This window comes from Excalfactoria chinensis, chromosome 8 (assembly GCF_039878825.1).
Source record: "Excalfactoria chinensis isolate bCotChi1 chromosome 8, bCotChi1.hap2, whole genome shotgun sequence".
NCBI classification, from domain to species: Eukaryota; Metazoa; Chordata; class Aves; order Galliformes; family Phasianidae; genus Excalfactoria; species Excalfactoria chinensis.
In genome coordinates, this window is record NC_092832.1 from 19,292,202 (window position 1) to 19,306,015 (window position 13,814).

A 13,814-nucleotide genomic window follows, 5' to 3' on the forward strand; every position below is an offset into this window, starting at 1 on the left:
CGAGATGAAATTAGTCAGAATCAAACTCTGAACTTGGCAAGCAGCTGCTGGTATTAACAAGTTGTGCAAGCAAGTATAAAATAGAGGCGCTGCTGGCGGAGGGGGCTCAGAGCTGTGTGTGTGTGTGTGTGTGTGTGTGTGTGCCCTTGCATGCACCCCGCTCCAAATTCACTACTTAGAACACGGAAATTAGAATGGGGAACATTGCATTATTCATAACTTGGCAACCAGAAGCCAGGGCGCTTTGCCAAAATAAACTATTCTCTATAATTACAGGTGAAGCAACATTCTTTAATATCTTACAATACAAAAACATACATTAATCAAGGAAAGAGGGCTTCTTTTTTTTCTTTTTTCCTAGAGGACAATAAATTAGCATCCTTGCCAATTTCCTCAATACACGTGACAATGTTTTACAGGATTATAAGTCAGCCTATTTAAAGGAGGTTAGTCTGAAAACAAATAAACCAGATAAATGAGATTTTTAGCTAAATAAAGGGGAAGCCAGCTCCTAAAGTGTCGATGTCTTGCCAGCTGATTTGCTTTTAGTGCTGCCACTCTCATGGACAGTGGGCCTAAACTTTGGGCCTTGGCTTGGGGTGATTTGACACGGTCCTGTTGATAGCAGCTTTGTTGGGTGGTTTGCTGCTGGAAGGAATCTGGCCCTGTGGCTGTGTGTGTCCCCCAGCAGAACTTGCACACATCTGGCACAGCTGCCCAGAGAGCTGAGGGTGCCCCATCCCTGACAGTGCCCAATGTCAGGTTGAATGGGGCCCTGGGCAGCCTGATCTGGTGGGGGGCGACCAGCCCACAGCAGGGACTGGAACTGAGTGAGCTTTGAGGTCCCTTCCAACCCATTCTGTGATTTTTATCAGGTCTTAACATTTTGTGTCCCACAAGGTGAGTTGTGCACATTAGGTTTTCTCTTCTGCAGTGAAGTAGTGATTGTGATACCCATCATCTGGAAGCGTGGATGGATATGGCCAGGAGAATTTCTTTGCCCCTGGAATCTCACTTTAGCTTGACTCTGCCTTCAAAGCATCAACCAGCCTGTTTCTACTATCAATGATATGTAAGCTGGTGGCAGCCTGACCTCTGCCCCTGGTGCAGGGCAATGGCTGGTCTGCACTGCTGGGATCAGGTTCTCCACCTCGGACAAGGGGAAATAAGGTCTGAGCCATCACTCCCAGGTTTGTCACTGCTCTGTGTTTACAGACATAGAAAAACAAAGGTGTCAGAAGTAGCCTTTGAAACCTTGTTGGTGGTGCGTTTGATCAGCGCTGAGCTTTGTTTTTTTACAAGTGGAACTGTAAAAACATACGGAATGCTGTGTACGGTGCGACTGCTTGCGAAGAAAGTAACGCTTGTATCCATTAGAAGTAAACCAAAGGGCAATATTTAATGGAGGCTCCTCAACGGCGGGGTGCTTTAAATGAGACCTGGGTAAGGGGAGGATGGGGTATTCACGTGGGTCAGACAGGCAGGGTTCTCAATGCAGTGATGTATTTCTTGTTTGTCTGTTTGTTTTGGTGTGATGGAAAGGAAGCAGAGGTGAATAGCTGCTGCTGGTGTGTGCTATGGAGCTTTTGCTCTTGGGCCCATTCCAGTCGAATTTCAGCAGCCCTTAATATCCATCTGGGAAGGGTTAACTGAAGCCAATTACTTTGACATCGGTATCTTTTTGTTTCCTTTTTGGTCCAGTATTTTGTTGGTGATAAAGCGCAGGCTTAGTCAATTGAGAGATTCCAGAGCTGCAGAATCAGAGATAATTTAATTAACGGAATTGCTTGTGATTGCCCACTGGGACAGCGGGTAGGAATTGCTCGATTTAATTTGGAGAAACAAAGCTCACATGCATGCTAATGTTTGACAAATAACCCGTGTTTGGGTTAAAGTTTTTTGCAAAGGGGAGGCAACCTGTTCCCAGGGGAGATACAGCAGGTGCTTGCTGAGTAACAGCTCAAAGATATAGATAGGTCCTTTCCCTCTTACACTGCATTTTTGTGCCCTTCTCCTGGCCTTTTATGTGAACAAATGCAAGGATTTGCTCAAAGAAAGTTTGTTCTTTTTTTTTGTTCCTTTTGGCTCTGACAAGAGGAAGAACGTATTTCGAACAGTAGAAAAACGTGTATTGGGCACAAAGACTGGAAGGTGCTGTCTTCCCAGTCCCATAGATTTACTCTGTGATACTCAGCATCCCTGACTGTGACTGCCAAGTTTTGGGAGTCCATAGAGAAGTGCAGGACCAGGCTTCTTCTGTGAAGAGCCCTTCCTTCATGTTTTTGCTCTGGTGTAAAAGTTCATGCTGAGGCTCCCGTATTTGTTGTGGAGGTAGGTGTAGCTTCACAGTAAGAGTGGGACGTGCCTTCTTGAGGTGTCCTCTGCCCAGGAGAAGTTGATAATGCTGCTCTGCTCCCACCTTCCTGGTTGCATAAGCAGCAGCCCAGGGCTGGATGCATAGCCCCTTGCAGCCGTTGTGCTCAGCAGCTCTGTCCTGAGGCTGATGAATGACGTTACCCAAACACATCAAATCAGAGCACTGAGGCACAAAATTGCTAACATGGTTCTCCGACATCCAGCATGAGGTCAAGGCAAAGCAAGGAGCAGGGCTCTGGGGCCAGATTCCTTCTTTGCTGCCCTTCCTTCAGCCTCCTTTGGCACGGTGGTTTGTACACAGCTTTATTCCATCTGTGGAGTTTGTTTCACTCTGGCCTTGCTCAGCCCTTAAAAACACAGCACAAGCTGCTCCCTGCTGTATCCAGATGAACTTGCGTGAGGTGTGCATGCAAGAGGGAATTCCTGAGATTGCTGCTGCAGGAAGAGTTGCTCTGAAGTGATACTTATCTTTAGGATACAAGCAGCAGGTTGACGGTAAAATGTCACTAAATGGAATGGTATGTGTCCCAAGTGTGCTGGCCGCCACGGGAGCCAGACACATGGGAAGTGACTCTCGTCTTTATTCCATCCCTGGAGGTAGTTCCAGTTTCCTTTATTTACTAATGTTCTCCCTATTTCCCTTGACCTCATTTCCTCTGGCTTTTCGGAAGCAACCATGCAATTATCGCTCACTTTGGGTTGACCCCTGCCCCCCATGTCCCTTGTTGCTGCTGCTCCGGGAGGCTTTCCTGAAAGCTCAAGTGCAAAATACTCACTCGTGGCCAAAAAGCTCTCTCTTGCAAGCTAGGAGCTGTGCTTTGGGCACGGGATTTGTCCTGAGAGCACACTTAGCAACAAGAACATGGAGTTCAAAGTCTGTCACAACCAAGCTTTGATCAGTGCTGGGTGATACCGCTGTGGCTAAAGCTCCCTCTCTTACCAATGCACCCCAGTCTTGTTAATAAATGTATATTTAACAATGTCTGGAGCGTATGAAGTGATAATAACTAAATCAATACCTCCCACATTGATTGTCCAGGATCCCTACAGCGTGACGCACGCAGCGGTGCGGTAATTTTCCAGCTAACTAGCACCCTGATCTACAGCCCTCCTATTGATTGGCCATTGTATCAGGCAGCCTCTGAGCATTATTTCTTATACCTCTATTCAGCCTCCTTTTCTGATTCATTCATTTATTACTGGACAGGTGCGATTATCTCACAGACTTTCCAAAGTTGGCTGATAGGGGTCAGCCATTTAGGCCTCTATAAACAAACCATTTTGTATCTCCTCCAGTTGTTGCAGTGGCAAATTCTTCCTTTGACCGTTCCTGGGCTAGGTCTGGAGATGAACTGGCTTTTGCTTGGGTCTGCTCAAGGATTTCTCTTTTCCCTCTCCTTACTGAGTCACCTGCTCTTCGAAGGAGGAAGGACAGTTCCATGGATGGTAGGGAATTTAGCACAGGTTGAGGTTCCTGCTTGCCCTCTGCTTTGGGCAGCAGCCTTGCTTGCTGCCTGTTAAGTTCTAGTAGCCTCACGCATGCAGGAAGGAGAAATGGATTCCAGAAAGTCAAATTCAGCTGCAGCCTTCATCTAGCATCAGCTTGTTGACAGGCCAGGCTGGAAGGGAAATGATTTTCTCATCCCACAGTAATCTTTAAGTTATAAATAAATAATCCTATTCCTCCCTCAGACAAAACTAACAGCTTTCTACACTTTCTTTGAAAATACTGACAACTCTCCCTCGAGGGTGAGAACCCAAACTGGGATATGATAATAATTTATACCAACAAGCAGGAGCGAGTGGATGTTTCACAGCAGGGAGCTCTGTTTCCTATTGAAGCTCTTTCATTTTGCTCCAAAGGATATTTGTTGATGCTGAGACTCGGATGCGCGGTGTCCCTGTCCTCACGTGCTTCCCATCCACCGGGCTATTGTGGGACCTGGATTTCTTTGCCTTGTTTCCAGCTTACGAATTTCTGCTCCTTTTTTAATAGCTCATTTGCAGTGAATCTCCTTCTGATTAAAGAGAGTGTGAGCCTTAATGTCAGTGCAATGTTCTGCAAACCCAAACCTTTCCTGGAGGGCCCATCCCTGTATCTGCACTGTGCGGAAATCTGGTTTCGCAGCATGCTGGAGTGACACATCCTTGTCTGTAATGCTCCCTGCATCTCATTTGCTAAACATTACTGCCTGCCCTTGCTTTTAGGTTGGCAAGTTGCTTTTTTCACCAGCCTCGCAGAGCCATGAAAATACTCTTGCCTGCCCTCAGCATAGTGCCTCTGTGACAAAAGAGATAATGCTGCCCATCAAAAATGACCCTAGGAAATGGGAAAGCAGTGGCTGTAAAGCTGCTTTTATAGCCTCCCTGTTGGCACAGTGTCTGTTGCTTTTGGTTTCTCCTTTTCAGTATTAGAAACCAATAAGCCAGAGCACAGTTTAATGTGAAAGCAGTGTGTGGATCCTCTGTGATGCAGATCTTGTGTTTCATAAGGTTGATGGTCAGCAGAGGCTTCCATTCTTTAAGGTGAAGAGCAGCTGCTGTTGCCCACACAAAGTTAGCTCACCAGCTTGGAGGAGAGCCCAGAACTTAGTCCAATGTGTTTGGCCCCATGGAATCGCTCAGAAGAGACAGGAAAAGAGACTGAGGGGGGGAAACCTAACACAATCTATTATTTAAGTGTTCACGTCTTGCAGAAACTTGCTTTCTATGCAGTTGGCAACACTAGTCCTGTTGTGCTGTCATGATGTGTTGGAACTGCTTAGTAGCAGACCTCCAAGAATTCACACTGGGCTTTTCAGGAACTCTTTTTCAATGTAAGTTTCAATGTTGCTCACTTTCTCCTCTGTCGCCCACCTCTTGTGAGCTCCTTTTCCCCCTGAGCTCTTTCCCCCTGCTCAGTGATGCTCACCCTCCATCATCTTTTGCAGAATTACAGAAGACTCTGCAGTGACAACATTTGAAGCACTAAAGGCTCGTGTCCGTGAGTTAGAAAGGCAGCTTTCCCGTGGGGACCGCTATAAATGTCTCATTTGCATGGTGAGTAGCACTCCACTTGTGGTAATGAATCAGAAATGCCTTGACGTCTTTGCCTTATCTTTGCTAAGGAGGGAAGAAGGCTTTCTCCTTTTTCCTTTCTTTTTTGAGGGGGGAGAACTCACCCTCATCCCTGAACACCATGAGGAATCTCTTTCCTTTCGAGTGTAAGCGCCAGGTTGTTTTAGGAATTGGAATTTCTCTGTTAGATTGCTCCGCTGACTTTTGTAGCCAAGAAAACCCCGACTTTGGAAGACTTTCAGGCTCACCACAGAGAATTCCCAGATACCGGTGTGCTCTTTATATACATTAGAGAGTGCATTGCATGATCTGAGACCCACCCTGTGATTTGAGAAGAATGTTGCCTGTTTAAAAGTTGTCCTGCTTCTTCTGTGGTGGTGCTGTAGCCTCCCTAAAGAAAGGTAGCAGCTCCCTCTGATGGTCTGAGCTTGCAAAGCTTTTCATCTCCTTGTTAGGTCTTCGTTCTGCTGATAGCAGGAGTCAATTCTGCTTGGTAGAGGGCTCCCTCTGCAACTTGAGCTCAATGCGTGGTGCTGTGTCTCCTGCCCATGATTTGTGGGTACAGGGATAGCAGTTCCCCTGCCTTGTCTTATGAAAGGCACAAGAGTTCACTGCTGATTTTCAGGGGTTTATTAGCAGTCATGGAAAGCACTCGAGCACACACGTCTGCTGAAGTAGCAGCAGTGTTATTGGGATCTAGTTAAGCCGTTGCTGAAGAGTAGGGAGTTGCGATAAGGGTTAATCTTACCCTGTTGCTGTTTTTCATATGATCTGGTGACCCTTATGATGGGAATAATGGCAGGTGGCCACAGCAACTTCAGATGCTCTTGCGATAACTGTGCTGAGCCAGGTCTCCACTTGAGTGGATTATGGGCTTCCAGCAGGTCTGGGAAGCCAGAGACTTTCTGCCTCTGCTGTACAAACATTGCTATCTCTGCTTACTTCTTAAGTGAAAAGTCAGCAGAAGTTTGTTAACGTGTGAGATCCTCTTAATTCTGCTTTGTTTTTTGCTTTGTCTCACACCTCGTGGTAGACCAAGATCAGACCTCTTTTGCTTTGCTAATGGATCATCTGTAGTCTGACGCCATGCCTGCAAAGAAGGGTGTTGCAATGGGATTGGGAATGAAGAATAAGCAGATCTCTGCTATGGCAATAACCTATTTGCTTCTTCTCCTTCAGGACTCCTACACAATGCCCCTGACTTCCATTCAGTGCTGGCATGTGCACTGTGAAGAATGCTGGCTGCGGACTCTGGTGAGGCTCTTGGCTATTTTCTTATTGACTAACAGCCTTCTCCCTCTCTTTTGGAATACTTTACTTTAAATCACCGTGGGAAAAGTTGCTTTTTGCTTTATTTTAAACAACCTGAGTGCTGTGCATGCAGGCTTTGAGGCCTTTGCCACTTAACACCCCACTCTAGCTTTGATTTGAGTCATCGTTACCAAAGCACAATCCTGCTCACTGCTTGCTCCTCTGCTGCTATGGGGGCGGCCTTGCCTTGCAGCAGAGCCCTGCGTGCCATCCATACAGAGGGAAGGCTGTGGGAATGGAGGCCAAATCCACTGAGATTGCAAGGGATGGGTAGCTTCTGGGAAACTTCATAATTCACCTGAAGCAAAGCAAATCGCCTTCGGGATAGGCGATAGAGACAGAAGCTTTAATGAATATGAATCCGTGGGTTTGGGATTATTGGAAAGAGCTCTGTGCAGTTTTCAGGCATATACCATCCTGTTAGGAAGATTGGGGATTACCTTCAACGCCGAGTGGGTGACCCAACACAGTGGTAATTTATACATGTGCTGAAGGACGTCAGGTTGAAATTTAAGGTGTTATTAAATACAGTGTTTTCCTTTGTTAAAACTGGGGGCTTTATAATCAGCTTTTCATTTCCCCTGTGGAGCCGATTTTCAGGCTTTCATTTCACTCAGTCAGTTGTGCTTTCTAGTTCTCTTGTTAGCAAGATGATAAGGCGTTGGGCTGCAACAAATGTAAGGGAATGCCACTCCTCAAAACTGTTCCTGTAAGGCATTACAAAATCTACTTTATAGAACATGTTGTGTTCTTGGAATTACGATTAAGCCGATCTTGCTCCTTTAAATCCTGCCTTTTAAAAGTCTCGTCCAAGGAAAGTTACCAGGATGGTGAAGTGCCTGTGGGCTTCAGTACTAATAGCAACTCAATAACTTGGCTATCCCTTGGGCTGTATTTTATAGCTCTTCAGCTACACCCCGTCACTACTTAGATTATACAAGCTTTTGTAAACATTTTAGCAGCATGTTATAAAAGACACATATGTGGCCACGTAGCTGTGAGGTGTTTGGTTGAATGCGCTCCCTGCCACCTTTGCTAAGTGAGGACTAATCTCGTTCTTCTGCAGTGCTTCAAGCAGAGGATAAAACACTAATTTCTTTTCACTCGAGTCTTCGCTGTCTCTTCTTCCCAGCAGCCCTAAGTGATGCTTTAAATCTGTCACGCCGACTTCAGGTTGTTCGTAGGCTCAGCAACTTCAGTCAGGTCCCTTTGTTTCATGGTCACGGCCATAACAACGAGCAAACCTCGCTCCAGGTGCTGAGGGGTTGGTGTGCCTGGGTACCGGTGGGGGAGCACCATGCTGTCCACACACGGCTCCTCTGCCAGCCAGGCAGGGTGGGAGCGGTCCAACAGGACAGTGTATTAGGGCTTGGCACTTGCATAGGGGAAGCAATTAATAAGTGGCTACTCATGTGTTCCCCAGCCTCTCCCTGCAGCCCCCGGTTTATTACAGCAGGCCTTTTCACAAGCCATGCTTGCGCTCTTTCCCGTCTCAAAGAAAAAAAAAATCTCCCAGCCTGGGCTCGCATGTTTCTAATGTAACCATTAAAATGTAGCCCGAAGACAGCAATAAAAACCCTGGAACGCCTTGGTGCTTTTGTGTCTTGATCAAAGTCAATGTGTGTAATCTCGTTAAGACTGCCCTCCTTCCCCCCTCCTTTTTTATGAATTTAATGGCATACAGCAGCTGGGCTCAGTGTTTAATGCTCACCAACCTGCATTGTTCTAATTAAGGTATCTCCTTTTATTTCGGGCACAAAAGAGACTCTTGTGTTTTTTTTTTAACAAGCGAGGAGCTGTGGGATAGTGTGTGTAATAATCGCCGCTGTTACCTTTCCCTGGGAATAAAGCCGGCTCCCCAGCAGGGCAGGAGGGGGATCGGAGGGAGCCTGCGCGTGCAGCACACATGGAAAGGCTCTGCTGGGGGAGAGAAGCTTTGCTCCTGTTGTGCAATAAGCAGTTTGTCGGAGCTGGTGGCAGCTGGGCCGGGTGGGTTGTGCGGTGCTTCCGGCCTTCCTTGTTCCAACCTTGTGCAGAACAGCCATCCCTGCTGCTCAGACCATCCTTCGTGTGCCTCTGTTCTGGGACTGAGTCAGAGTGTGGGTGGGTTTGCATGAAAGAGGAGAGCGGTGGGTTGAGCGTGGCCTTGGAAATGGAAGCTCCACGTGCCTGGAAGCACTTGTAAACCTCAGCGAGATGTTGAGGATGGGATGAAATCTGATGCTGACATCTGTCATGGAGCGAGGGACGGGAAATTGATTCTCAGAGGTTTGGAGTTGTGATATTTTCTAGGATGCGGTACTAGAAGGGTCTGAGTGTGTCTGGTACCCTCAGGTTGCTGTGGTGTCTGAGGGCACTGGTGAGGAGTAGGTCTGGAGAGCACTTAGGCTTCCTGAAAATGATTCTTGGACTCTGAGTTCTTGACGTCCAGTTCCAGATGGTCACTGTTCTCTCACTGGTGGAGAGGGGGAGGTGTTTGTAACCAAGGCACGTGGCTGCTGGGCTCCCCAGCTCAGGTACTGGAGCTCAGTGCGCCAGACTGGCTCCATGTCCTGTCAATGAAGCATCCACCAGAGCTGGTTCCTCCACCCCGCACCAGGAGGAAGGGCTTTGCTCTCTTCCTCAGGGCTGTGGTGCAGAGTGCATAGGCATGGGCTGTGCCACGTGTCCCACGTGCACTGAGCAGCAGTGACCTTGCTGGTCCCTGCTGACTGGTTCTCTGTGGCACCTGACATGGTGGTGTTTTTCACTCCGAGCGCTGGGTGCAGACAGAGGGTTAGAGATAGCATCAGGTTGCACAGAAACTGGGACGTGAGCCTTGAGTGAGCTCGCTGCCATCCCTGGTGGGAGGTGGGTGCTTGCTCTCAGCTGGCTGTTGGACTGCTTCCACGTGTGTGGGAGGAATCTCCCTCTGGAAGATGCTTGGCTGCCCCTTCTCTATCCTTTCCCATTAACTGAGAGGCCCCCTGCAGCTACTCGGGGGTGAGTCTCGTGTTTTCCTTCTCCTGGGATGAGCGCTCTGACAGGAGAGATGGGCGATCTGCTGCACTGCTTTTCTGGGGAGGTTTGGAGCCACTGTCCGTGGTGGTTTGGCAGAGCAAGTTTGATGTGTGCCTGTCAAAAGTAATTCAGGTTGAGGTGATGTTCCCAGGGGGATGGATTCTGTCATGTCCCAAACCCTGGTATCCTACCTTAGGAAATAAATGGAATTAAGAGTGGAGTCAGGCTGCTGTTGTCCAAGCTCAGAGCTGATGTGCAGGGCTGGAAGGGGAGGCTAATTGGAGCAGGTGCATTTGGCTGTATAGGCCAAGAGGGAAACTCAGCAAGAGCCAGCATCTGCATCTGCTGGTCCCAGGCTCAAACTTGCCCATCTCAGGCTTATTTGAAAATGACAACTGCAAGAGCAGGAAAAAATGACTTTTAAAAAGCCTTCTTCATCACAGAATGTGCTTTCAGGGGATCCATCAATAGCTGCGTATTCTCTGCAGCTGACACATTTATATCTTTGGTAGATGACACCGCTGCGTTCTGAGCCTTTCAGCTTTTTCCAGGCTATAACACTGCGCATCCCGTGCGGGATGGAGTATTTGTCTAAGAAACAGTGCAGATAAAGAGCGGTCCTACGGGGCCTTCCTGAGCCAGCAGCTGCGTGGAGGGTGCTGTGCTCCGTGCTTTGTGGTGTCCGTACCTGCTGTGGGGCTGCCCGGTTTCTTACGATGCATTTCATCTTTGGCCTTCAGCGCCCTATGGCAGCGAGCTCCATAGCTTTGGGGAGGCCCTGTGAGAAAGGATGCTCTGCTGACAGCATTAACCCTGCACCTGCGGCTGTGTGAGGGGCACAGGCTGGGCATGTCACACCAAGGCTCAGCTGCCCTCCTGGCAGAAGCTGGCTCTTGGCTCCCGTCAGCTCCGTTTCTCCTTCCTATAAAGCATGGAGCTTCGAGCACAGGCTTAATGATGGCACTGCGTAGGCGAGGTGGTTGTGTGTGCTTCTTTCTTCTCTGTGCCTGTTGGCATGTTCTGTTTGGAAACAGCCCCACAGGACGGCGGGAGGTGCCTGAGCCCTTCCCTCCGACTTGTGTTTCCTTGGCCAACTTACAGCAGACATCACGCAATTATTTGTGCTTTATTTTTAAGAGCAACTTTTAAGACAAAATCCTCCAATCCTTCCTGGCACTGCGTGAGCCCTAATGACTCCTCAACATCTCAGCTCTCGTTAATGCCTTTTTCAACCCCCTACCCCAAGTGATTAAGCCCGTCTTGTGGATCAATCACTTGCCAAATTGTAATTAAGAAAGGAGGAGAAAAAAAATCAACTCCCTCCCCGTTCCAGCCCCTTTGCTTTGCTCTGTAACAGCCCCGCAGCAAACTTCTTGCTGCAGAGTTTTATAAACCCCTCCAAAGTGGGGTTTATAATGGAAAAGCTGAGGTGGCCTTTAGTCCAGCGCACGCAGCTATAACACATCAAGGCTTTTCCACGAGGCGATGATGAAAGGAGCAGAAGGACCCGGGGAAGCAAAAAAAAAACAGGCCGAAAGCAATGGCCGACAGGTGGGACTTATTACTGCATTTTTATTTCAAGGGAAAAGTTTAGTAACCCCAGCTGGCAGGTGAGCACCGTGGGGGGGCACATGCTTTTTCATTGTGTGTGTGTGTGTGTACGAGTTGGTGTGCCTTTCTGCGACAGGGAGGAGCTGAAACGCTGGTGGCAATAAGTGTTGTGCACCAACAGCAGAAGTCAGATGTAAGGAATGGGGTGTTAAATGCTTTCAGTCTAAAAAAGGAAGAATCAGGACTCGGTTCTGAGTTTAACACACGTGCTGCTGTGGGCAGAGGATGATAGTTTTGTTTGAAAGAAAAAGGTTCCCCCCCTTCCCGAGTACAAGGTCGGGGTTTTTGCTCAAGCTGTTGAATTCCATGCTAAGCACCAGGGAGACGCTTGGATTCAGGTGTCTAAGAAGGGCCCTCCCTGTGTGCAGGTAAGGAGCATCACTGCTCTGTGGTCAGGTCAGGTATTGCAGGGTAGCCAAACTGTGTTGCTGCATCCTGCCTTCGGGGGTGGTTGAAAACGTGGCTCTGAAGGTCTGCCTGCAGCTCTCTAGTGGGGAGAGCAGAACCCCAAAGCCATCAGCATGTAGTGCAGAAGGGGCTGAGGTCCCGGGGTCTGGCAGGATAAATCCACCCATCTTCCCTTTCCCTGGGGTGTGAATTGCATACCTGGACTTGCTTTGCTGCTGAAGAGAGACCTGGGCAGGGCATCTTTCCTTCCAAAGCGCCCCATGTTGAGCTGCTTCAGCCTGCACCAGGGAGGTTACCTGGGCACAAGGATCACACGCCTCTGCCTGCAGCTCTTCCAGTCCTCCTCCAGGTCCCAGAATGGAGCAGCATGGTGTGCAGCAGGCAGAGGCACGGGGCACTGCTCGGCCCTGGAAGTCAGGGCAGCCCTATTTCTTGCGCTGCTGGTGGAGATGGACGCAGCCTCACAGCAGCTCTCTCTGTCACTTTTCCTACCAGCTGGCTGCCACATCTGCCAATCTAAAGCTGACCCCGATTCTTGTTAACACCCCATTGCTGTCAGGCTCGGTGACAGGCAGCACACCCACTGCTGGGCCACATCATATACTGCTCGTGTCAGCCTCGGGCTGCCCGGCCCCACTTGGAGGTCACTGCTTGCAGCTCACCTGGGCAGAGCAGGTCCATGCCCAGCACCCCTGTGTGCACAGCATGGGGGGGAGCAGGACAAGGGTTGGCAGCCTCGCCTGAACCACTTTGGTCACCCGACAGCTGTGCTGCTGGTCTGTGTTCTGCCTGCTCAGTCAGGCTGCCCATGCCATCCCAGGCCGGGGGTGGTGACATGGCTGGTGCTGTTCCCGTGGTGCTCATGCTGTTGTCCCGTCTGCTGCTTGCAGGGTGCCAAGAAGCTCTGTCCCCAGTGCAACACCATCACATCCCCCGGAGACCTTCGGCGCATCTACTTATGAAGGCCACAGCGGGAGGGCGGCTCTCGGCTCAGCTCAGCGCATCCACAGGGAGAGGAACGGCGGGAGAGGAGGAGAAAAGAGAAAAAGGAAAAAAAAAAGAAAAAAAAAAAAAAAGAGGAAAAAAAAAACACACATTAAAAAAAACCCAAAAAAGACGTTTTAAAAACGTAAGGAAACTAAACCAGAGACTCCAGCCACGGACTCGAGGACGCGGGAGCAGCGAGAGCCCCGGCTCCCACCTGTGTTGTAGATGCAGACAGCCCACCCTGTGCAGCGGGTGAAGCCGACCCCGTTGTTGTGCAGCCCCTTTTTTACAGCAGTGTTTCCCCCACCCAGCACGGCTCCGAGCCCTCCCCCCTCCGGACTGCGTTGGGACGCTGGGGAAGGGAACCCTCGGCAGCCATGTTCCATAACCCGTAACTTGTGTCCTTTTGTCGGGTTGGTTTTGTTTTGCTTTGGTTCCGTTTTGGGTTTATGTTTCTTGGTTTTATTTGTTTATTTGTTTATTTTATTTTCGTGGTGTTTCCAGTGATTTAAAGAAAAAAAAAGAAAAAAAAAAAGAAAGAAAAAAAAAAAAAGAAAGGTTTAAAGGAGGAAAAATAAACCCCACACCCAGGCAGAAATGAAGCACATGTAATATAGATGATATATGTTTACAATGTTGTGTATAAATGGGATAGACTCAAACATTACATACTAATCAGTTGCCCTTTTCTTTTCTTTTCTTTGGGTTGTATTTTTTTGAAAGAAGAAGAAGAAAAAAAAAAAGAACTGAGCAGAGAACATTAAACCCATATTTTTCTTGGTTCGGCAAAGTTTTGGCATTAAAGTCATTAGTTGGGAAGAAAAAAAAAGAAGTATATATATACATATATATAATATAAATGGTTTAATGTTCTGTGGTGTATATTTCCTCATTCAGATATGAAGTTAACAGCTTTTAGTAATGGCTGTAGCATCGCCCATAACTTACAGAACTTATGGGGAGTAGAGGAGGTGGATTTTTGTCATTAGTTGTAGCTAATGGGGCTATTTATAATAGAATCGTTATCCCCAGAAGGACACGGCTCTCAGCTCCCCACTGGGGGC

At 48.4% G+C, this 13,814-nt stretch overlaps 1 protein-coding gene across 9 annotated transcripts in view; it reads left to right on the plus strand.

The window, feature by feature from the left end:
* The window catches only part of RNF220 (ring finger protein 220), a 159,918-nt gene extending 146,658 nt beyond the window's left edge, over positions 1-13,260 (plus strand). For all 9 annotated transcript variants that reach the window (XM_072342849.1, XM_072342853.1, XM_072342846.1 and 6 more), the window contains 3 exons: positions 5,307-5,415; positions 6,613-6,687; positions 12,654-13,260. In XM_072342849.1, the coding sequence (XP_072198950.1) occupies positions 5,307-5,415; positions 6,613-6,687; positions 12,654-12,725 (256 nt within the window). In that variant the 3' untranslated portion in view covers positions 12,726-13,260. The remainder of the gene's footprint in view (positions 1-5,306; positions 5,416-6,612; positions 6,688-12,653) is intronic.
* Positions 13,261-13,814: the final 554 nt, after the last annotated feature.